The 26,710-nt window shown below is 40.1% G+C and overlaps 1 protein-coding gene across 1 annotated transcript in view; it reads right to left on the bottom strand.

Moving 5' to 3' along the window:
• The window catches only part of adamts7 (a disintegrin-like and metallopeptidase (reprolysin type) with thrombospondin type 1 motif, 7), a 78,059-nt gene that overhangs the window by 25,383 nt on the left and 25,966 nt on the right, over positions 1-26,710 (bottom strand). Inside the window, exons 7-15 of the mRNA XM_028401627.1 lie at positions 23,363-23,512; positions 20,404-20,547; positions 14,213-14,357; positions 8,044-8,136; positions 7,629-7,774; positions 4,315-4,484; positions 4,099-4,232; positions 2,559-2,679; positions 1,119-1,363 (exon numbers count right to left, since the gene is read on the bottom strand). Of these exons, the coding sequence (XP_028257428.1) occupies positions 1,119-1,363; positions 2,559-2,679; positions 4,099-4,232; positions 4,315-4,484; positions 7,629-7,774; positions 8,044-8,136; positions 14,213-14,357; positions 20,404-20,547; positions 23,363-23,512 (1,348 nt within the window). The remainder of the gene's footprint in view (positions 1-1,118; positions 1,364-2,558; positions 2,680-4,098; positions 4,233-4,314; positions 4,485-7,628; positions 7,775-8,043; positions 8,137-14,212; positions 14,358-20,403; positions 20,548-23,362; positions 23,513-26,710) is intronic.

Consider the following 26,710-nt stretch of genomic DNA (forward strand, 5'->3'; position numbering starts at 1 on the left):
AGGAGGAGGTGTGATGGTGTCCCATCTGGTTTGTGCTAAGTCCAACCACCATTTATTTATCAACAGGACAATCGCCTACAAACACACCTCCAGGCTGTGTAAGGGCTATTTGACCAAGAAGAAGAGTGATGGGGCACTGCGTCAGCTGCCCTGGCCTCCACAATCACCTGCCCTACACCCAACTGAGATGCTTTTGGATGAGCTGGACTGCAGAGTGAAGTGCTCAGCACTTCTGGGAACTCTGTTGGAACTGGAACTGACTACCTTATCAAGTTAATTGAGAGAATGCCAAGAGTGTGCAGAGCCGTCATCAAAGCAAAATGAGGCTACTTTGAAGAATCTAAGACGAAGATTTTTAAAATTCTGGTTTGTGGACTACATCATTTTATGTGTGTTCCTTCACAGTTTTGATGTCTTCAGTATGAATCCACGGTGTAGAAAATTATAAAAATGAGGAAAAATGATTGAATGAGAAGGTTTGTTCAAGCTTTTGATTGCAAGTGTATATTAAGCAGCGATGGGAGTAATGGAGTTCTAAATAAACAGTGTTTCAATAAATCGCTGCATTACTATTAAGCTCATCTGAGCAAACTGTGTGGGAGCTGTGGAGTTTTTACTTTGATGAGTGGGGAGGGTGAGAAAACCATTATAAGTAATGACTGGCTAAGGTAAAGGACAATTTGATGGTAAACCAATCAGAGGCAGAGTGAGTTCTGCTAACAAAGGGGAAGGAGCCAGCACATCCAATTATGATTGATTTTTCAGCTCCACAAAATCTTGGGACAGACCGGTGGTCAGGTATGTTGTGGAAAACATTCTGCTGTTATCAAAGGTAACATCCAGTGTGTGTGCGAATATTTGAACATTTGTTTCCCTGGTAATTAGTTACTTTTATTATAATGTAACTTAGTTACTAATTCAGTTACTTTTCAGGAGAAAAAACTATAACTCGTTACTATATATATATATATATATATATACACACACACATATATATATATATATATATATATACATACACATATATATATGTACATACACAAGACCTAAGAAATGTACCTTGAGTATTTAACTTCAGTATTCACCCCTATCACAAAGGGGAAAAAAGTCTGAATCACCTGAATCCACAGCGGCTCCATGGTGGGCCCAGGCGAGGTCAGGTTTTCGAGCTGTCCGGTCCTTTTGTAGGTGAATACGGTTCCGGCTGCTTTGTACTCTCCGTTCCACTGGATCGTCCAGCCGCCGTTCAGAAAGTACTTGCTGGGGTTGTCACTTCGTAGTGCCAAGAAATTCCCAGCTTCTGCCATTTCTTCAATCTGGATGTCCCAGGCGCCTTCTGGGATTAGTCCAATGTCCACATAGCCTGGAGGGTGTTATAGTTTAGATTTTACAAGCACCTGTGTTCGTCTTCTATGATAAACAAATAGAGGATAAAATATTATGTGAGGTATCTTAGGTGAAAGATTTTATTTTGCATGATGTTATTATGTGGTGTGGGTCCACATATCTAGAAGTGTGTCCCTAACATGAAGTTTTCATTTCTGTGTTTATTACTGTATGCATATTACTGTAATGTGTTTTATAAGTACTTATGTGTTAAGTAAGTTTTACAGAAGATCAAAGGAAGACAGGTATACTGAATGTATTAAGAAGTGTGTAATTACATTCTTCTCATAGACTTTTGTAATTCACTCCCTCTGTTAGCTGTTGTCTGCTCTTTGGAGACAGCTCTGGTTGATATCAAGCTAAAGTTGTAAATCCAGATCTTGATGAAAGAATGTGTTCATCTCCATGACCCCATTTTACGACCCACCCTTCCTGTGAGTTTGTCTTCCTGGTCACCTCCAGATCTGACCCACAGCCTATGAGATTTTAGGACTTAACGTGAACTTTCTGTTTTCTCCTGAGTCTCATGTTTAACCATTACCAAATAAGGTAAACTAAATATCAGTTGAGGTGACCCCATTGGTGCAGAGTTAGGGAAGGACATGATTTTATGGGATAGGATAGGATAAAAGGTGTTTTCAAAAGAATGGCATGTTGTTCTCTGGCTGTGAGGCCAGGCAACCACAGAGATCTCTGTTTGTGTGACCCAGAATTTGCTTCTTTACTGTAATTGTAATTTTGAGACCAGATATTGTCAACTTCTTCTTAATCAAAGAACTGGGGAAGATGAACGAAAGGATCCAGAAGATTCTTTTCCACAACAGGTATTTGGCATCAGGTGGTGTGTGCAAGGCTGAAAGGAACTATACTACCTACAAGTTGATTTATCCTTACTTTATACTGGTGCTCTTTACCACAAGGTTACACAAGAGTTAGCTGAAACTCAAATTCATTTGTATGGTTAGAATTTGTACCTGTGAAACCTTGTTCCAACTCACAATAGTAAGATCCTGAAAGGCCCTTTTTGAGCCCAAAATTATGAAAACAGTATAAAACATGCATTCAACAGTTTCTGACTGTCAGGGCTGAAATGTTGTGTTAATAATATGAAACCATAGACGGTGAAACACAATGTAAAAATGTGCTCCTGATTAAACTGACGAGACACATACCGAGTCCTTCACTTTCCTCAAAGGTCTTCCTCACTGTTGTACAGGTGGAGCCATTACCCTGGCAGACTCCACAGCGGTCCTCTACAGCATGGGAGTCAATCATATAATCACAGCCAATGTTCTGGAACACAAAAACACCACATGATAACAGAAACGCTGAGATGTGAGAACTGCATGTTTCTCATCATTTCCTTCTTGATGGATTTAAATCACAGCCAATTTATCTCTAATTCACCTAAAGAGTCGATAAGCCTTTGAAGAGGAGCCGCTCATAGCACAGCCTGCCACATGTATGTGTTTTGATGTGGCAGCCGTGCTGCTTTATCACCCTTTTATGTGATGATACAACACAATATATAATCCAGTAAATACACAAAAAGATAGAGCTGGTACAGCGCCACATTATCAGTTCATACAAAATATTACTTTAGAAACTGCAGCATAATAATGTGCTACAGATTATAACTATTGATGCATTTGTGTATTTTATTTTTCTCTATTGCTGGGTAGTATTCCCTTCTCCTTATGTTTTGTTATATAACATTACAGAGATGTGTCAAAATGGCGACCATTAAACTCCATCTTCATTTCGTGACCATCACCGCTGTGGACTTGAGGGTTCTGGCCATGAATCTTTTTGATTTGCTAAGTAGATGAGAGCATGTCCCTGTGATAGTGTTACCCTTTACTACTGTAGCCAACCAGCAGCACTCCCTTTGAAGTCCATCATCTTGCCTGCACACCTCACCATTTTCAAGGCTTTAAGGTGTAAGTCTTATCCTGGCTACAAATTCCTGGATAAACCTGTCAAGCTCACAGATGACTGAATGAAGGCCGTGCTGACTTGTAATGTTGGCCATTCTTCAAAAAAGGTGTGTAAAATTCAAACCTCACAGAGGTTCTCTGAACACTTTTTGGACATTTCCTGAGCTGAAATTAGCATGTCACAGATTTCCAGTGTTGGCCACACACTCTGGAAGTTGGCAGAGGAAAGCATTAGAAGCCTTTCAGTCAGAGGATGAGGATAAATCATGCCAAGCTGCTCGTGTGACTCATAATAAAAACGGGAAATGTGTAAAATAGGTCCCCTTTAAAAAAATATAATAACATAACAAAATATAGAAGATATTATCACAAGCGACTCTCCAGACGAAAAAATGAGCCAGGTAAGACAGGGAACATGTGAGCGCCTGACAAAAATGTCACAAAATGTCAGGCAGGCAGAACCCAGAGTCTGTGACTGCTGTCCACTCATTGTCTGTATCAGTGACTGGCATTTTGGCCCCGGGTGATAGGCAAGAACAGGCCGCTATCTGGGAAGATAACGGCCGCCACATTTTTTCTATCAAAACACTAATTTTCACACAGAATGTCAATTGTACAACACTAGCCTACTGAGAAAACAAGGTGAGGGTTACGTTAATATAATGCATCACTACCAAAGCAATACAATGGCAAAGTAAGGACGGAATAATCAATACATGTGTGTCCTGAGAGCAAGGACATACGTGTTATTCGTGAGAAAAATATGTGTCGATACCTTACAGATGCCGTTGATGCACATGTCTCTGCTTTTGTTGCCTTCGTAGCACGGCGTACCATCAGTGACAGCATCCCGCATCTTTTCTGAGAAGTGTTCGTTCAGAGGGCGGCAGTGCAGTTCACAGGGGTTCACTGACAGAGGGGAAAAGGGACGGGACAGTGGAAACTCAAATGGGTTATGCTTAAAGACTGAATCCAGTTATAAGCTGCTCACCTCTGTTGACGACTGCCTCCCACTTGTAGAACTTGCCTTTGTATGGCAGCGTGTTGAAGTGACTGCACTGGATGTCTCTGAAAGAGGGGAGGTCGTGCAGGCACGGTGCCGTGTGACAGACCTTGTACCGCCGCCGCTCTCCCAGACAATACTTCCCTCTGTGTTTAGGACTGTAAGGAAAGACACAGGTGTCACTGCTCTGTGACTTTTATGTTGAAATAAGGCGAATTGATGCATTTCGATGTCTTTTTGTCTTTTTTTTCATATTTAGGCAACAGTATGCACACAGTAGCTTTGTTGTATTGTGCAGAATATTTGGTGACACAACAGGAGCTGGAAAAACTATTCCTGAACACTTTTTCAAAAGATTTAGCTTGTGACTTTGCATTTGTTTAATCCGACAGACAGACTATATATATATATTATCACATGCTGAGAAGGATTAATCTGTGGTCAAAGCCGAGCGGCAAACTTAAATGAGATACAACAGGCAAAATTATACACCAAGAAAATGAGACAATAATGGCTGGAGGTGTCAGAGGGAAGCAGATACTTCTATCTATTAAAGGTAGAATTGTTCTTTGTTTCACACTCTTCTCTTGATAACAAACATTCACATTTAGGAGCTTGGCTGTCAGGGATGCAGGTGAGAGGACTCAGGCGCAGATTAATTAACAAAAAAACCCAGATTTAATGCAGAGATGATGCTCAGAAAACAGTCCCACAGGCAAAGGTAACAAGTAAAACAAAAAGGCTGAAGCAATGTGCAAAAACTAACAAAGTCTTACACAGAGACAGCAACTCAAAAAACTCTGGAGGCTGTAAGACACAGGACAATCTGGCAGGGAGGGCAGGGGAAATACACACTAAGGACACAGGTGAGACACATTAAGGAGGGGCAGGTAATCAACACTAGGAAGTAAAACGGACACACAAGGAGAACGGGACCTTTAAAATAAAACAGGAACACAAAAACAACAAAACAACCAGAAACGCAGTATATCAAGGGAACAACCACAACACACCATGAAAAACCAAATCACACTCAAACAACCAAGAAACAAAGGATTAAAAAAACACAACAGAACACAGGATCATGACATTGGCTGCAGAGACTGCTGCCAGAGTCTCTCCGAGCTGTGCCTATTTGCATTGGCAGGCTGTGCCAGCTGTTCGAGCTGTTAGACGAGGCCTGTCCCTGCTCCACAATTTACATGATTAATTGGCATTGCCTCTTTTGAATCTCCATTTGCAATGGCCACTGTTGGCTGAGGGAAGTTTAATGAAGTGTATTGAATGCAATTTATGTTGTATTTTTGTCTGCCTTTTGTCTCTTTCTCTTCATATCACATGCAAAAAAAAAAAAACAAAAACATGAAGCAACTGTGGTCAAAAACCGCAGTTACTCAAGTGCCCTCTGGGGGCTGCCTCCAAAAGCGAGACAGTCCTTACAGAGGCTAACTTTACTAAAGAAACAAACATGTTTATTATCATCTATAAATAATTATCTATGGATAGTTTTCCTGCGCCTGACAACTGCACTGGGTGAATTTGTATAACAAACAGTTAATGGCAGTCAATGGGTATTCTACTTTTCATTTTATTTAAATAAATAAAGACAAACAAACTTTTTTTGGTCTAAACAAACACAACTGAAGCACAAATAAACCAGCAGCTGCAGTTTACCACCATAACATATGATACCAATCTGCTTAAAATGATAGTTTTGGCAGCTTTCTGCACATTTTACGAGGTCTCTCGGCAGCAGGAGAATGAAAATGTGCGAATTAAAATACGTCCTGCTGCTGTTTTCATTATCCATACATCAATCAAAAATCAACCTGCTGCTGTGTTACCTAAAATAGAGTCACCTCTCACACATAGGTATTCATTACAGACTGACAAATAAACTTCAGATAAACCCTATTTTATTTTATGCATAGCTCTTCATTTTAATTTATATCTGATAATAATTAGATACTCAAACAACATGCAGCAGACTGTGTGAGAAGCCTCCTCACCCATGACCCAGGGTGATTCTGTCTGAGTGTGTGAGTCTTTTAAACCCCTGGATTCCTCCTTCTCCCAGGGTCTAAAACGGGAGACAAACAACCTTATCACCATAATAAAGAAAGCCAAGCAGGGGGATGCACTTCCTGCATCATCTCGGGAAGTTCAGACTCCCACAGAATCTGCTCATCCATCCCAAAAGAGAAGAATCTTCCCTGACTAACTTTCCAGGACTTACACACCTCCAGAGTCAGGAAGCATGCAGGTGAAGGCATCACTGATCCCCGAGAACTGAAACCACATGACAACAGCTGCTTCCAACAAACACTCACATTATAAACAGATGCTCTATTCATCCCACCTTTGTTATAGAAGCAACATCCACACACTGAAGGAGAAGGTGTGGGTGTTGTTGTATTTCAGCTTTGTTCTTTATAATGTTTAAATTTCGATGCTACATCAAGGCGACGTCTTTGTCAGCCAAGGTCGCACTCAGCATCGTTTTATTTCCTGTTTTGTTGTTGTTAGTGTTTTTTTTTTCATAGAATAAAAAAGATCTAGATGAGAGTCCACAGAGTGGTTTGTCTCACTCTATGCTACCTTCCTGGTCTATAAAGGACACACAGTCTTTAAAGGAGGGGGCCCCTGAATTCAGACTAGGTCTGTGGAAAGAGGACACACCCCTTAAGAAGGGCAGCCTGAGCAGCTCACATTTGGAACAGTAAGAAGATTTTTAATGTATTGTTCAGACGCCCGTGTGTCAAAAATCCAGAGTGAACGTGCATTTTTGTCTTGTCATTGGTTATTTATTTATTTAGTGAAAAGTTTAGCAGTCTGACGTTAGATGGATCCACAGGCATTGTTGACCATGGCTCAAAAAGATGCCTGATTATCAAAGAACTTTATTTGGATATTGGAGCACACATAAGAAACCAGGCCAGGGCTGATTGTCTTGTATACAATCTTTGGAGTGGTTGGTTTGTTATTTCTTAGAGAAGAAAAATGCTTAAACCAGACCTTGGAGCACTCAACATTAGCCATAGCCGTGCTGCTATGGTGAACTGGAGACTCATAGGAGACATTCACTGCTCGGCTGTGTGCATGAGGCGGTCAGGCAGTGAGGTTTCGCATTAAGAAGTAAAAAATATAGCACAAAAGGTGCTTAATAAATGTATTCTGTGCCTTTACTTATAGCTGATGTTTACAAAAATGTCTGAAAGCGAACATGGTAAAATGAATGAATATCTGAGCAGTTAAATATCAGGGTTTCCCTTAAGACAAATAAAAAAAACAGGGAAACTTACACGGGGTTGTCACACTCTCTCTCAGCGCTCTGGATTCCAGCCCCACACGTCCTCGAGCAGTCCGACCACTGGCTCCAGGACGCCCAGCCACCGTTTACAATCTCAGGGTGATATCCTACTGCTACACAACTGCCACTGAAGCACCACTGGTAAAAAAAAATACAATAAAATAAGTAGGTTTCTCCTTTAGCTCACAGAAATTGGGGCGGACCAATAAATCATGGACACTGAGTTTCAGAGCAGAGGGGCTATTACACATAAGAATTTAACTAGTGTAATTAGTGTGGCTTTCACCAACATTATTCATGACATTGGATGTGTCAGGTGAGGATTAGGCTACATACTGAAAAGTTGATGTTTGCTGGCAGAATCAGCATCTTCATCATAATAAAATGATTTTAAATGGAAGTAATACCTTGTCCTCGCCACAGCTCGTTCCATCCACGGCGCCATCTAGCTTTGAGTGGCAGGTTTTTCCCACAGTACACCACAGAGTGCTGCACACATTCTACAAAAAGCAGAGACATGAGAGATGTCTACTTTCTACAGCATGACGTTATATTTACAGGGTTTTGTAAGTGTACAAGCAGAGAGACTACATAAGGACATTGCATTTGTCCTGCAAGTAGAAGAAAGCGGTCATGTTATATAGTAGCTGACGTAGTGAGTAGCTGACCTCAAATGTAGCATACAAGGGGTTTTAACCCTTTACATATGACAGACATACATACATAAGATGTCTAAGTGAAAGCATCAGTCCTATATATAGGATAAGAATGTACTGAAATGTGTTTTTCAATGTTATGTCAACGTTTTGCCTTGCTCGACCATACTGCTGTGTAAAATGCACTTATATAGTAAAAAGTAGCACAGCCGCTTTGTGTAGGACAGATGAGAAGCAGCTCCACGTTCTCACGTCTTTCTGCCAGAGGCTTTGCTTAGACTGAAAACAGTCAGCCTGGCTCTGTCTGAAGTTAGAAAACAAATAATTCAGCTGACTAATTACCTCGCTATTCCATCATTTGTTTGTTCTGATCAAAAATCAGAGGCGAAGCATTATTTTTACAGTGAAGCTGCGTGCTGGATTTTTGCTTTTTCATGGCACGCTAAACTCTTGGAGTTCTTTCGTCAGAAGCATCAACTACATACTTTTATTTTCAGACTTTAGTGAATAAACCAGACAGAAAGTATCAGTGAGTGTCAGAGTCAGTTCAGCTGTTAGTGGCAACCTCTGAGGGCTGAGAAACTGAAGCCAATAAGAGCGAAAATAAATTAAAAAAAGGCGGTTTCTCAAATGGCCAATGGTCAAAGTTTCAGTTGAAGTCTCTTGCTGTGCATCATTTAAATTGACAAACTTACATACACACATACTTGCATTAGTTTTCTCATGCAGAAACAAAAGATGACAAAATATGAAGCTGCTGTATAACCAGCACCTGTACTTGCAACAACAATGGCTCAGAGATGTTCTTTTCCTTGCAGAGGTAAATTCTGTGACTGATAACACCTAAAGGTCAAACGTACTGTTTATCAAGGAGCTCTCTGCCTGATTGGTACCACCGTCTAGGCCCAGTTGTGTTTCCGTGTGTTGACATTTGTAATGAAGTTGTGTTTTGTTCAAATAAGACTTTTTTTTGGGTACAAAAGAGTTTAGCGTTTGAACTTTCAGTGCAGAGAAAATAACTCTGCACGCAATGTTTGTCTAATTAACAATATGAAATGATAAAGATTGGAAGAGACGTGCTGCATTCTGATTCTTAATGGAGACTGTGACAATGACTGACTGGTAATCACACTTCCACAGAGTTTCGACAGTCTTGTGCATCTAAAAACAGAACAAAGACTCCCCGGTGGTAAGCTGAGACGTTCTGCCGGGGGATTTATCAGGACTCACCCTGACATCCCCCTCTGACTGCATGTCATACAAAAACAAACAAATCCATAGAGAATCTCTCTCAAATCCCCAAACTGTCTGAGAATCTAGTTCCTTCCGTAATCCATTTAACCAAGGAAGCAAAACAATCAGGTGTACTTCTGTCAATACTCTTTCAACAAACTGACGCTGATACAAAGCTGCCTCCAGAGCTAACTCCTGTTAAAAGCTCTATGTGAATCTGAGCACAGCAGCAGAGGCTTGATAGGAACCCGCCGATAGTCTTTGACCCTGGAGAGGACCACTCCGAGAGCAAACACATCCCATGTCTACTGAAGGTACTGAAGTACTTATGTTGCTTTTGTACTTCTTTCCTGCTCACTTCTGTGGTGAATCACATCAAAACAAGTTGAATATGAGCAGCTGAGCTTCATGGTTAATAAGATGTAAGCTGTAATTAAGAAACCTTTATTAGTCCCACAATTGGGAAATTGCTTAAGGCAGCCCAGCGAAGAGCGCCATACACCAGGAGGCTATGCGGGTAAAGTGCCTTGCCCAAGGACACACAACAGTGACTAGGGAGGAGTTGGGATTGAACCACCAACCTTCTGGTTATTGGACAACCCTGCTATACCACTGAGCCACTGCTGCCCACATTAGGTCTTTAATTAGGTCTTTTTATGTGGGCAAAACTATCAACACTGACATAATCATCACATTCTTCCAGGTTTGTCCTTTGCATGTTTACGGTAATACTGTGGATGATGCTAAAATTATTTAACGTGAAAGATATACACAGACATTTAAGCCACCTACAAGGCCACTCAGCTGGTTAATTGCAGATGAGTAATGCGTAGAAAAGAAGAGAAATCCTCAGAGTGGAGCAAGACGACAGGTCTGCCCCACTGCCACCACTCAAATTGACATCTTATTTTAATGGAACATTCTATTACAGATATCATATGTATCATAACAGATACCTTCCAGCCCATTCTCCCAACATGACATCAGGCCATGGCATATAAATAATATCCAACTTAAAATGACATGCTGGTTAACTTTAAGATACACAGGTGTATTTTTCACCTGCATTCAATCACATTTTAAGCTACTCTCACACCATTTCTGGCCAAAAGAAAACGTAAGTGATGTATTGTGGATGTTGGTAGTAAACTAAAAACTTCTGGTTACGGTTAGGAGTTAAAAAAAACAAACTTAGCGATTAGGTACGGTTTGGTCCTTTTTAAAAAATGTGCATTCATACCAGCAATCACATTTTTAAAAGGAATTCTGCCCTTCTGCTACTATGATGGCGTGACAGTGCAAATCAGTGGAGACAAAAGTAGTGTGAAATGACACACAAAATGCTCAAATTGCATAGCAGTAGCACATGAAATGTTGTTAATATGCAACTTGGTAACACCAGGCTGCTCCTCCCTTAGATTAGAATATCTATCTATTTCTTAGATAATCTTCTATCTCAGATTGGGTCTCATTTAAACATGGGAGTCCATGGCAAGGCCACAGGGGGACTGCAGGGGGACTGCAGGTTTTACAACTTCCACAAGTGTTTTATTTCACAGCCACGGAGGTTGCTACTTTAATAAAACATGATCATAAGTTCTTCTTTTGGGAGCTCCAGTAAGGTCCAATGTGAAGACATGCCTCAAAATGTTTTAACTGGACAAAGCATCTGTCCTTGTTCACCAGCTAACTTCTGCCCAATCACAACATTTGGCTGTTGTCATCAAACATAAAACACACCTGTAGCTGCCTCACAGCACAATGATCGACATACAGATCTTAAAGCTATATCTAAAGATTAATTGCTGTGTGACCTCGTACTCTCACAAGAATCCAGGCCTCCTTCACAAGTTGACGTCAAAGACCTTTTGTCCACTGTTGTCCAAAGGGCTGTGTTTTGATAAAAAGCTCCATATAACACCAAAGTCGTGCAAATTCCTGCCAAGTGGAAGGAAAGAAGAAAAAAGGAGGGTGAACTTGTGTCTATGAAATGGCCACATATACAAAGTCCTTCAGTTTTGCAAAGTTAGAGGAGGACTGAGTATTTCAGCACATCATGGCTCAGTGTTACACACACATAGGTTTTCATACTGAACATGACAACAGCTTTGTGTGTATAAAATCACCTGCTGGATATACCTGGATACTTTTAGGTGCTCACTCGTTTTACAGTCCAGATGGGGGTAAACTTCACATGCTTCTCCACAGGAATTATATTGCAGGGGGGCAGAGACGAATGCATGTGGTCTTCATCTGTCCAACTCCTGCTGCTCTGGCCTCATGAGCTGCATATGTATGATGTATTTATATCTGTACACGCAGCAGCCGTATGAACCCTTTGAGGCACAAAACTCTGGAGGAAGGCAGGGTTTAATCTAATTCATGTGTATTTACTCACACAGTTCGTACAAAACACAGAGAACCATGAAGGAGTCAAAACACTTTCTGTATGTCAACAACACTAAGCTGCTGCGATTCACCAGCAGCGATCTAGAATACTGAGATGGCTTCGAGCATTGGTAATCCTTCAGAAAACAGCCACTGTAATTACCGCTTGCCATGTATGATCTATGTGTCCATCAGCAGCAATACAAAGGGATGATATATGTGCATGGCAGCTCATGTCATGACTCCAAATGAGACAAGATTTCATGCTGAAATTGTATGTCAGACTGTCAGGGGGTGCTTACAGACTATTCCTAGAAAGAGAAACCTCCTGGCTGTTAGAAGAACCTTTAGGGGTCCAGGTTAACAGCATCAGATCTGCTAGTGGGATGATCATATAGCTTTAGAGACGCTACACTGCCTACACCTTTCACATGTCAGGAAGTGCAGGAAGTGTGCATTCACACTCACCTCATCATTATCCTCAAGTGCAGAGGTGAGAAATGGGCCACCGTTCAAACTTTCAATCATATTTTCAATTCATTCTTGACAAAACTATTTCTGTCACTATTCATGTGGGTGCTGTGCCCCCCCCCCTCAAGGCTGCCAGAAAACGCACCTACAAATATCATGTCCTCAATCTCTTTAAACTCGCTCCACACGTTTACCTTCTAACTCATACATGCATTAATTTCTCTCTGGAAAGATGGAAGAACACACTCTGACCTTCTGCTTACAGAAGGACAGATGGTAAACAAAGCAAAAGCTATACTTGGTATTGCCAGCATCATCATTGTTTTGATAGAATCCAGTGAAACCTTGTTTAGAGGGCTGTGATTTAGAATTACTATCAATATACTGTGTGTGTTTAATTTTTGGCCACACACTTTGCTGTTGACACACTGGAGTTGATGTCCACTGGTGGCAACTGGCATTCAGTTTTAAGTTTAAGGGCAATATTTAACCTCATTCCTAGATAAGGTACTATACTTTCAGTTCAGAATGTTTGGGTTGATTATTACATGAAGTGTGCTAGTTACAGTCTCCGTGCAGAGATTGTGAGATGAGATCATTACTCTCACACTTGCATTTCAAAGCACCTACATTTAATAAGGTCAGGCTGAGCTGGTGAAGCCTCAACAGAATGAACACTTATGAATCCTTAATGACACAGATTTCAACTATAGGGAAACCATTATAAGAGCAAGATCTACTATAAATCTACAGATTACTATGAAGTAATGAGCAGTTATTACTGAGAGACAGTGCTGGCTGTAGACTGGGTTCATCACAATCACTGCCATTATTAATGGAGGAGCTCAAACCTCAGAGGCATAATTTTCTGTTGAGTGTTTATAATGACCATGTGATTGATGGCCACACAGAGCCGAGGGTTGTGGAAGCAGATTTTTATGACACCAGTCCTAAAAATAATAAGCTCACACACTGTATTATCCTTCCACAGTAAGAAAAAAAGAAAAAAAAACACACCCTCAGGCCCATATCGTATTAAATAATCCATACTGTGCATGTTGTGGACACAGCAGATTGAAGAATCCATGTGTAAAGACTCAATAAAAGGAGTGAACTGACCTATTCTGCAGTGGGGACTGAGGTTGTCATGGATTTTCTTGAGGATATTGTAGGTAATTCAATAACTCCAGCCACTCTCAATAACTTGGATGGCATCTTCAGGCGGTTATTTGTTTGTCTTGTGGCTTATCATGACAATAATGATCTGTTTTTTACCTCAAGTGGGGTGCATCTGAACTGCAAGGAACATGTTGTTGTTCCAAGTGTCTAATTTCCACACTGTTTTCACAGTGCTCTCAGAGTAATAAAGTAAAATTACAGCATAAAGTGGCTGCTTTGCTGTTCTGTGTGTATTTTTTGTGGCTTCAACCACTCTGTCTGTTTTTATTGGTTCAGTTTTTGGGTTAATATTTTTTATTTGCATTTATGCTCCTAGAAAAAAACTGGAACCGGCAAACACAAGACAGTAAAACACATGGTAAAGTCTTAAAAGTGTGTGTATCTATGCCCTAGAGAGAAAAATAATGGACGGCCTAACGACAAGAAAAGACATGGGAACAAGGGAAATGTCTGTGGGATGAACAGAAAACATGCTGGTTTAGTCCTGTCAAATCAAAAACCACAGCTGTTGCCAGGGTGTGTGGGAGACAGTAAAACAGAGCCGGACCAAAGAGAGGAGCGACAACAAGGACCAGACTGACCCTCATTCTGTTTCATACAACTGAACATGGCTCTGTGTGGATTTATTTTAATGATTTTAGAGTCTTACATCCATGTCGTCGCAGAGCACGGACCCGGATCCATACTGCAGCCGACACTGATGAACGGCGTTGTACAGAACCCCAGGAGGCACGGACGTCAGAGACAGTCTATCCTTTCCAGGGTGGTCATCAAGGCAGGAGCCCCAGCCTCGGCTATGGAACAAACAAAACAAAGATTCCAGTGAACACATTATAGGAAGGTCTCTGTTATACACATCGACTCTTGTTCTGCACTTAATCAATATAAAATATAGTATTTATTTCCAGATATATGAAAAAATATGTGCATTTTTGTGTGAGGATAAACACAGTACAGTATAGTCAAGCATAAAGACATCAGCGTGGGACCATGTCCAAGACTGCTTCATGCTAAAAAGCACAAATGCTGCTATAAATAACATACAGTAGTATAGTATCGGTATAATTTTTGCCTAAAAAGACACTGCTAGCAATTAAACATGAACTAATACAAATCACATATACAATATTATTATACATAATAATGAAGGAAAGGCATTCAACACCTTGTTTTGATCTTACAAATACTAAAATTGCTGCTGGTGACACTAATAGAAACTGAGTCGTGCAAGAAACAATTATTCCACTGGCTGATGAAACACCTACTCTACAGGCTATGAATCCAAACACAGATGTAAATCACTGCATTTGGCACTATGTACTGTCAAAAATTAAAATGGCAGGCTTGATGAGAGCCTAATTGACACACAATTATGAAGTACTAGGCCGGCCACGCATACCTGTCGCTTTGACACAGTTCTATTTATACCCATGTAGAACTCTTGTCTGAGAGTATCTGCATGTATAATCAAACAGACACATTCTGCACACGGCTCCTTCATTTTGTAAAAGCAATTTTCATCATCCGCACTCCTCCCATAACTTGACACTCGACTTGTTCGCTGCAGTCTTATCATCATATTCCTGGAAACAAATTACTAGTTTCATAGCGGTGCAGTAACAGGCTTAATGGCTGTGCAGTGGAATATAATGAGGAGGATATACATTTAAGACAGGACTATGATCCATGCTGACAAAAAAGTCATGATGTTTTACTCTCTGTACATTTATGAGAAGAGACAAAGACAAATTTACACACCGGAGGGGAGATAAAATAGCAAGAATGCTCCCTTGCTGTTATTGAGGGAGAAACAAGAAGAAGATATTCAGATTATTGATCGATTGGATTTGATCCTGACACTGTGAGCAAACTGGCAAAAAAATTCTCCTAAGCCAAAAACATAATCACACAGGCCACAAACCGGATATAACCCCCTCAAACCCCCTCAGAATAAATTATCTAGATATAATCGCATCGTGTATGGGTGCAGTGTAGCTGACGCCATTCTTAAAGGGACAGTTCATAGTTTTGACCTTCAGAGCTCCATTATTCTGATCTGAGCTGCAGAGTTTCAGAGACTTGTGTACAAGTCAGCTGAACTACACCCGGAGACAGTGTCACTGTGCACCTTTCCTACTCACCTATAGGACCTGATCACTACTGCCCGATCAATATGTGGGGAGGTCTTTGTAGATGACTGTGCAGTGAGCTCATTAACTAAATGAAAACACACTTTCTAAAAGTACTCGTATTGTTTCTGAGTGTCGTCCCCATTGCATCACTTAATCATTTCCTGGTTCATATAGGCTAAAAGGTCCATACAAAATAGAAACACATGGTGATCAAATAACAGAAGCAGAACAACACTGATAAGGATTCTATAGAATTAGTATTTCAGCCACTGATCTGCTGGCATCACATGCCTCACAATCTGAAGTCATTTTATTGTCATTTTAAGACCAAAATTCTTTGATGTGCAGATGGGCCTTTGATTCTCTGGAGCTGTCACTAGAAAATTAGCCGACACTCAAATCTCCATAATGGAAGCTCTAATGAGATAAGTCTGGGCTCTCTGCTATGAATTTCAATTACATTTATGGCCAATTTGTATTATATCTGCACATAAAATAAAATTCCCAGAACTCACTGTTGAATATACTTTATCTGTTTTAATACCTCTGAAGAGTGTTGAACTGTACTGATCTATGAGATTCATAGAGGGCACTATCAGACAGAACATTAATATGATCAGAAAATACAGAGATAGAGAAATAATACATTACATCCTCTTAGATAATATTGATTTTTAAAATTATAATTGCTGATTTAGAATTTTTAGTTAGTGATAATACTAATAAGATTAGAAGCAAATATGTAAGATTATAATTGAAGGAAATGGGGGAAATTAGTGGATAAAGCTGCCTTTGAGCCTTCTGCACTGCACAGCTGTGATGATTCATCACTCTGAATACATGCGCTGAGAAGCTTTAAAAAGCTGCCGCTGTTATGTCAGAGAGCTTCTTCTATGCATACATGTACACTCACAATAAAAAGATGGTGGAGTGCTACTCTACAGTCACCATTACTCACATCAGAAGCTACATCTCAGCTGTGTCCACTGATAAAAAACCAGTCATCAAAAAAAGCTTTAATATTGGAGTGTTATTCTAGTGGTCAGGGTCTTTTATTTTGAAAAATTTGCTGTCATTCATGTCCATATGTGCGTCTTGACTGGCAGGACTTGACACACAGCTGTCTTTCATGCATGACTGTGGCCTTAAAGGTAGGGGATAGGGGATTTTGAAAACTCAGTGAGAGTCAGCCAGATTTCAAAAGTAAACACACGCCCCTTTCTCTCGGAGCTCACCCCGAAGCCACGCCTCCCAATCACATGGACGTGCATTACCTGAAGACGAGCTGTGGTCTGTGACTTCGGCCATCATGCACGTACCTCTCTGGTGCGCGCAGAGCAGGAAGAGAGTGACAACCAGCCAATAATCCGCGCAGGGTCCACCCGGAGGATTGGCTGATGTTTTTAGCATTTTATAGCTTCCACAGATGATTCATATTCTTCTTTTAATGCGAAACTAATTGGTCTAGTTAGGCATCGGAGTGTAAAGAGAAGTTACACTAATTTAACAAAAAGTGCATCAGAATAAAATCTCCTACCCTACCTTTAAGAGTAACTCAGTAATGTTCTGTATTAAAATGAAGGTGAAAAATCCAGAGATCACAAAAGCACCAAAATGTCCCCTGACAGCTCAGAGCTCCCACTGACCCTGTGTTATGGTGTTATAGTTATACTGCAATTCATACTGGTTAGTCCTCCCCTCAACTTCCAACCCGGTCATTGAGATTTATAGAAACACTTCCGGTTACCTTGCTTCACACTCCTGGATACTTACTTGAATATCATATTAAGGCCAGAGAAGGAAATGACCCAGCAGGCTAAAGTTAGAACCAAGAGATCAACCACCAGATCTAGCTGCTTCTGCCTGACTTATCTGAAAACAGGTAGAGATGGAGCCTGAGTAGAGCTGAGGTGTGGTTGAGTCGAGTGTGTATTCCCTTATGCACCTTTATATCCTGTACATATATTCACTTTCATTTTTTTTTAAAAAAGCTGAAATTTGAGGCAGAATAAAAGCCACTATGAATAAAATTGATATAAATGATTATCACTATTTCCAATGTTTATCAAACAAAACACGATCATCAACTGTGTTTTTTATATTAAGTTGGATGTTAAAAAGAGCTAAAGTAATAGAAGCATCAGATTCACAGGCACAGACACCGACAGTGTAGCACCTGATTCGGTGGTTTATATAAGATGATGTCACATTGACTGTTGAAAAGCAGCAATTAAAATGTTCTCCATGAGTGCCTCTGGACTAAAAAGCTGCTCTGAGAGCAAATCTGGTTCTACCGCAGCCTTTGTCAAAGCCGACTTTCCTGGAAATGTTTATTGTCCAATTAATTTACCCTCTCCTGAATCTATATACCTCAAAATTAATTCACAATCAATTTCGAATTTTGGCTGTGTGAAATATCTGCAGGCTGCAACTGTTTCATGTTTCCTCCCTGTGGAGGGCAAATTAACTTTTCTCCTGCGCGGCGGCCTCGCTGGATATTCAGGAATTCGGGCACTCACTGGTTCTAGTTATGTGTAGCCCGCTTATGTGATACTATCAGCACTCGGCTGCAGTGTGACCTTCTACATTCCATATAAAATAACACCTACGGATCCCACCTCTGAAGCAGCAGCGAGCTGTGGAAGCCTGTGGCGACAACTTAAGCCATGTACAATAGAGGCCTTGTCTTGCGGTCAATGGAGGAGATAAGGCAGAGAAAATGCAGGCAGTTAAAGGGAATCAAACAGGAAGCAAAATGGCCGGGTCTTAAGCTACTGTAGCAGGAAGAAGAAAAAAAAATGGGGACAAGAAAACAGCCATGAAGGTTTTTGTTAAGAAAGGTTTGTGCAACACTTTTGTTTCTTTAATGGACCGCAATGAAATTTTTTTAAACAAATCCAGAGGCAGAGAAATTTAGCTTCAGATTTTTTGTGATACAGCCAACATCAATGTTGTGTAGATGCAATTTCAATATAATTTGCATAGCACAGACGAGGGGGGGGGTGGTTCTGGCATCACTACCATTAGTGGTGCACAGACAGCAGCAGTAAATTGTAAACGCACGACCATGTAGACACAGAAATGCCGTGCAAATATAACACAAGTCTATTTAGTTTGTTTAATTAAACAACAGGATATAGACCTGTTCTATGGGAAAGGTAACCCTCTGTTATGATCTGGAGCTATATATAAAATAAAATAAAATACAATTGACTTGACCTTCCATGGGGGGGTATAATTTGGAGGCCGGGCCGCCTCCTAATATAATAGTAGGGGAAATGCAGCTCTAGAAATAGTCAAATCAGCCATCTCCCTTTGGCAATTAAATATATATATGGACAAATTGTATATAATTCTTACAGATTACCTGATGGCCCGGGGTAATAATAGAGACATGAATCGCACAATATGTGAAATAATGCAGATAATCACTGTTTGTCGCAACAAACGACCAAAACACAAAACTTCAGTGATATGCTAACATTCATAGATGGCAATCTTTACTTGTCAGTGTTGGTTTTGTAAACTGGACTGGAAGGAAAAAATGGGACGCTGAGACAGTTCTGTCCCTGTTCACACACAAAAAACATGCAAATTGTTGTGTTACACAAAACTCCCACAAGTGTATTAAAGTGTAAATATTGCCACACAGCCACCCCCAACAGACACACACACAGTGGAGCTAACACATTGTCAAGTAGCTCAGCACCCACAAAATGAATTCCAGATGCCTGGAGCTGAGAAACTGGGGCATCTATAGTGAAATATTTCAGACATTCAACACATGCACTGTTGAAGCCAGAATCAAGTCTTTGATGGCAGCAGCTGACTGTAGAGATCTCACACACACACACACACACACACACACACACACACACACACACACACACACACACACACACACACACACACACACACACACACACACACACACACACACACACACACACACACACACACACACACACACACACACACACAGTGTACTATAGATAAAAACAGACAAGCATACTGATACTCTACACTGTATGTGTGGAGGTTTAGATTCTGCTGGACCTCCATTTTAGTTATTCAGTTATCTGGAACTTTGCATAAACAAAATGTATTTCATAAAGTGACTGACAAAGCTGTAAGGGATACTAGTCAAAACAAAATCAGAATGACTAGTGGTTAAAGAAGAAAAACAGACCACAGAGTGATTCAATCTGCTGCTCTGATTCACAGTTTGAAAGGAAACACAGTATTTTTCTTATCTTATATTATTATTTCTTATATTATTCTTATTCTGGTTCAGTGTGTCTTATCCTAAGAGCTGCAAATGAAATAACAACTCGCAGCTAACAAAGTGTCTGCTGGTCTATTTATTAGGTGCACTGCCACCTATGACAAAGCCTTTCAAAGCATATTCCGTACTGTATAAACCACTTTTAAACATTAAAAACAGGGACATTTGAGAGACATGTCAGGTTAAAAAGACAATAGTGTTCTGTTTTGGCCAGAAATCGTGTCAAATAATAGGCTGATAGCTTAAAATTCAAATTTAGGCAAGCAGAACAGCAGCAAAACAACCTGAGGATAGTTTGAAATGTGCATTAAATGTCATTAAAAGTTCGGTACAAATTAAACGTTTTGGGGCAAATAAATGAAACACATGAAGCTGTATGTCACACAGAAAGCCTGAACATCACACGGAATATTCGGCACTTACTCTAAGAAGCGTGTAATGTACTGGCGACTGCAGCTTGACCACCTGGGCAGGGAGGTGCCGTACAGGAGCTGTGGAGACATGACGAAAGGTCGTTTCCCAATGGGTTCACAGTCATTACCGTTGCCATCATGCTGCATCCCAAAGCTGTGACATAAGAACACATCCCACAGAGAGGGCAATTAAGGTGAGTGGTCACAGCATGGAACATACATCGAAGAAGTGAAGTTTGACAGTGCGACAACAAAACATGTGTCTGTCTGCGAACTGTGTGTATGCTCCATATGCCATGAGTGATGTTCGTATATTTGACTGTGGGTGGAGCAGCGGTGAGTCACTGCAACAAAAGCATTATGTGCACAGCAGTGATAAGACAAAGCAAAGGCAAACACCCACACACACACATCCTCCTTCTGTCTTTGTTAACTGCAGTTTGCTTATGTTTCTAATATTTGTTTCTTCAAAGGCAGCGGTGGTTTCATGGATGTTTCATGCTTTTTTAAGCAGAGAAGCTCAGTGGTGAAAAAGAGTCCTGTGAGAATTAAGCTGCTGATTTGGTGCCAAAACCTTTGAAGCTTGTCTCATGAGTAACAACTGATAAATACTGGTTAAAAAAAACATAAATTATTATTGAACTTTTTCAAGAAAGGAAATTAGAGTTTTATTGAATAAATCTGTATAAAGCAATGGTCTTGTTGGTGACTTTGAAAAATGATTATCCTGTTTGTATAACACGAGGAAGACTGACTTTCATTGTTCTAATTGAAAAATAAACATTTAAGCTGCTAAAAACTGAACTTTGCCCAAAAGTTTTATAATTTAACACAATGACTTTAAATTTCTTCACTTATATTTTTTTAAGATTGCCATATGTGTCAATTAAAATAAATAATCTCTATTGACCACCATACATATTTTTTGGCTGACTATGAGTCAAAGTCACAACTTCAAAGTGTATGAATATAATGATCATCTTTAGTGTTTTTAAAAGTTAATATCTGATAAAATACGAATCAATATTGTGCCTATTTTCACAAGTAGCATCTATGCTACTAGCACCAACCAGTTGCTCTTTTCACTTATGATATGATTATGTCCATGTATCTTTATTCACTTTGTGGCTTTGCACCTTTGAATGCTTCTCTCCACTGACACTCACTGCTGTTGTTTTGACACACTAAGCCACTTATATATCTTCTTCTTTACACTGGACTCACACCATCTTTACAGCACCACCATTATCTTTCTGCACATTTTAAATACCTGGACTCTTATTATTATTATCACTGTCCTACTGTAGTGTTTTTCTTGATATACTGTATATTTGCACTTAAATTCCTTTGTACATTGCACATAGCTCTTATCTTCTTGTAGTGTATTTTATTATATATTGCATATAGTAAATACATTTTATATTTTTGCACATCTGATGCTGGCACCCAGCATCCACCAGCAAGATTCCCCCACCTATGCACCTATGTTTATTCTGCACATGCACTAATTTTCTGTATGTTACTACCCTGTGTGCATGCATGCTATGCTGTCTGTTCCCATGTTGCTAATGGAAACCTGAATTTCAATCAATAAAGTATCTCTCTATCCATCTTGAGAACAACTTCAGTGTGTCTGCCCACTGGAGCCTCAGTGAATTCATCGTCTGTTTACAAATTCACAATGGGCCACTGTCAATCCAAGACTTGTTCATGCATTCAACAAAACACCTTCAGTATGTTTCAAGGACTCGCTGACTGCTACACGCTCATATAAAGTGAGCAGGACGTCGTTCCAGCACATTATCGAAGATGAAGCGGGGCAGGTGACAGTTAAGATTCGGTGCCTTACGCTTGGCAGCAGAAAAACCACAAAGGTGAACAGATGAAAAAGCACACAGTGACTGCACAGCTGATCGATGGGGTACAGGTGACACACTGTTGAGGATAATCTGACATTGGAGACATTTTTATGTTTTAACTGCTGTGATGCCCTCTGCAATCTGGTTGCTATGGAACACTGGTTGCTATGTCTTCTTAATCTGTTTACTTTAACCCTTTAAAATGCCTCTAACCAGGGGGATTATGTAATTCAAACAGACAAAATAACACATTTAATTAAGTAAAAAAAATAATTAAATACTGGGATAGGTCATCTTATAAATAACTTGTAAGGGTAAACAGTCCTTGTGTTAATCCCCAGTCTTAAAATTACCTTTGGTACATGGCTTGTGTTTGGTGTATTGTTTTTTCCCTGTGTGAAGGCTTAGGTCTGTATAAATGCTGTTTATTTCCTTTAATTAGTTGGTGTGTGAACATATAGATGAAAGGCTGCCATAAAGAGAAAATGAGTGAAAATAACAGAGGGAATGTGTTTCCATCGCTGAAAATACCCCATCATTTTATTATCATTATGCCTAATGACTTAAAATACCCACAAGGCTGCACGAGCTGTTTTTATTTGTGGGTTCATAATGTATTGATATGATCAGGGCGGTTTCATTGTCCCTCACTATAATGGATGCTGGTTTAATTTAGAAAGATTGTGAAGGATATATCAATATAAAAATGGATTTGATTGTACTGAGTTGCAGAAGCTGTCAAGACCTTGGCAGCTTCACCCCTGTGGAGTCCGTGGAGTCAAGATGGAGCTACCATCAGGTCGAACGAACGTCCCACACCAGGAGAATCAAGTGAACCGTTGAATCAAAGGCTCCAAGGTATGCCTGCAAACCTTCACTTATAACCTTGTCTGACAGCCAGCCATTCCACACGTTTCTCTTAGGAAACCTATGCATCATGTCAGAGCGCCCTGGAAGCCTAAGGAGACAGCCTATGACCTATCAGGGCTTTTTAGGAACATGCGTGACATTTGACTCTCTCATGCATTTAAAGGTTAGCAGTCACTTCTTCTAAGGACGTAGACCATTAACCTGAGTGTGTTTGCATACATGCATGTGATGAAGGCTTACTTGTGACCCAGCTCGTGTGCTACGGTGAAGGCCAAAGGGAGACCCGTGTCTTCACTAATGCTGCAACTACGGTGAGGCTGACACATCCCTGCCACGTGGGACAGACCCAGAGTCTCACAAGGCATGTTGATGGCTGCACAGATGTCCTTCCTGTGGAAAAGCCGAGATGGAGTGTTAGTCAGACATCACATAGGAGGAGTGCGATAATATTTAATTAGACACATGCTATAGAGATGGAAAAGTGGGACAAGAGCAGCAAGGTAAAATTATGTGAGGCCTGCATGCAAAGGTAAAATATTTCATCCATAACGCACAGCCAGGTTCATAAATACTGCAACAATTAGGTTCTTTAGGGCATTTATTCTCTGTACACCACCACCCTGCATTTAAAATGAAACATTTGATGTGAATGAAGTCAAGAATTTTTATTTTAAAAAATTTGACCCGAAGTCAGGCAATAACCATTCAGGAATTATCGCCATTTTACACTTTTTGAGGTCTTTCTGCCTTCAGTCTTGTCTCCAAACAGCAGCTCTAGTGGACTGACATCAGGTGACCGACTTTGCCAATGAAGAATATCCCTGAAACTGTTGGGTAGTTATGTTTTGGGTCATCATGCATCTGCAATATGAAGCTGCTTCATATAAGCTCCATATTCGGCTGAGTCTGAGAGAGAATTCACTCTGCTGCTTCTATCAGGAGTCAGTATTAATAAACAGCAGTGCCCCCCTGAAGGGTTCTAAGAACTTATCTGCTTGATTAGCCCTGGGGTAATGAGAGAAGAGGTGACATCTTGCCATTTAACTGCTTGACAGCCATTTGTTCCATCATCATACAGTAGCCACATAGCACTTCATCAAACCTCTTGAACTGAAGCTGCTCACAATCTTGAGTGTTTCATTACAAATTCAGTGTGGTGGTGTACACAAACAAAAATATTTTTTTCAGTATTTAGGAACCTAGCTGTGACTTTCAGGAAAACAAAAACATCTACTAGTTTACAGAAACTCTGCTCCTCCTTTGATTTATTATGCTTTTTTTATCAGGTCCGTAGCAGCCTTTCTTATCATTTTTGTTTTTTCCTGTATTTTCCAGAAATCATCTGTCTGCCATGTACCATCTAATTAAAAATAAAATCCACCTGCATTCAACCAGGAGTGTATTTTTTTTACACACCAATTCTATTTCCTACATTGTTTACTGCACGTAACTGCAGTGATTATGTTCTGTGACAGACACAGATGGAAACTGAGACAGCTGCTCTTCACGCTACAACTTCTACGTAGACACAGTTTAAGAGCCGAACAGGGTTGAAAATTAGAGAGGCGACATGAGGCGATGATGCATCGACCAGTGAGGAAGAGGAAGAAGAGAAGCCTGAAGAATATCTGGGGGGATGTGAACATCAAAAGCAAGAAACGGAGTCAATAACGACAAAAAGCCAAAGAGACAGATGAAAGTAATACATCAAACGGACAAGAATGAGGGAGATAAGATGGTGAAAAGGCAACATATCACTTATTTGTAGTTAACTCTGATCCATCCCCAAAAATCTCACCTTTTAGCCAAAAAGCCAGATTTAAGTCATTTTCACAGCAGGACCCCACTCATGTATTTGACATGATGTTCTATTGAAGCTGTTCCCCTCTTGATCTTCTATTGGACCCATTTCTGTCTTTCTCAGTCCAATCTGCTCCATCTCTCTGGTGACACTTCTGCTCAGCAGAGAAAGAGGACAAATCCGAAGCCTCTTTGAACCATAACCTGACTAAACAATACAACTGCAAAGGTCTAAGTAAGGAGGCAGGCTGGGGAGTGTGGATATCTATGCAACGTGTCAGACTTTCACCCTCAGTCCAAGGTTCGAGTCCCTCTGACACTGCGAGCTCTTCTGTTTTCACCGGGATATAGGTTATGTTTCTGTTTCACTGTTATTAGCAGCTATATTATGCAATGACATGGAAAACTGCTGTCGTGCAGTCGTCATTTTTGGCTGCCATCGCTCACCCCTATAAACACACTGATACACATGCTGACTGTTTACATTCAGTAACACAGCAGCTGCAATCTTGTCTACTGTTCATGCACCTTAAATAAATCAATATTTGCACATGTACCATGCTGTTTACCTCCTGACAGGTTTTTGCACAGTTATTCATTCTCTGGTGAATTTTGCACAACAGCTGTAGTAGTTTTCTGAATTTTTTTCATGCTCTTCTTAAATTGCCTCTTTTGTTAAATTATTCAATTTTTTTAATATACATTAAACCTTTCATGGTGTCCAGTGTGGATAGCAAAGTAAGAATCTAATTGTACAGGGAAACCTGTTTCCTTACTGTGTATATGACAATAAACGCTTTAAATATTTAGAATCCTTTCTGTTTCAAGGGATTGAAAAATCCTACTTATGTTTTGATGGACTAAATTGGTAACCATTAAACTGTAAATTCAAAAGATTCAACACAAATAGAGCAGTCACATTACAGATATTCAGCAGTTATCTGACTGAGCGTTCTACAGGTGATATTTACAGGTAAAATTAGTGAGTTTGGGAAAATGCAAATAGTTCAAATATCTACAGTGTGTGCAGCACTCTAGCTTTCTCTATACTTCTAGCCATGTCTGTGGTGTGTCCACAGAGGTCCAGAGGGTATCATTTACCCATTATCTCTTATTATTTATCCATTTTTTAGCAGCTTGCTGGAACAAGAAGTGACATCAGTGAACAACTATAAGGTCCAACAGTAACGGCACCAAAACAGCCATCACTGGAGAGCGCCTTTTTTGTGTTTGTGCTGTGCTTGGGTCACTCTAAAGTAAAGGAAGCTTGATAAATGGACAGCCAGTCTTGTAAATGTTTTCCTTCCAAATTAAAGCCAGTTGTTTCTCTTCCTTGTTGGCCTGAAGCAAGGATTTTATACTCATCATTTACAAACACAGGACTTTGATTCTCTAAGAAGGTCAGGGATAAAGTTATTACTTCCATTTTTTAAGATTCTTTTTTCCTAATTAAGGCTTGAAGGCTCATAATTGTACCATATTTGCCATGGCTTTCATTTTCATGGACTTCTTTGACAACATGTACTTTCTGCTCTTTTTATTAGTGCTGATAATTACACTTTTACTATTTTTATTCTCTTTTACAAATATCAGATAAATAGTTTTGAGTTAGGAGCCCTGTGAGGCTCATTTAAGGTGTGAAAAAACACACACACACACACAGTCGATATGTCTGTGAAGACTCTCATTCATCCATGTCCAGTCAGGACACTTGGACTCATGACATAGTGTTCTGAAGATGTTTTGCCACTCCCTCCCCGAGTGGCTTCATAGTTTTGCTAGAAAAAC

The sequence above is a fragment of the Parambassis ranga genome, chromosome 3, assembly GCF_900634625.1.
Source record: "Parambassis ranga chromosome 3, fParRan2.1, whole genome shotgun sequence".
Classification (NCBI taxonomy): Eukaryota; Metazoa; Chordata; class Actinopteri; family Ambassidae; genus Parambassis; species Parambassis ranga.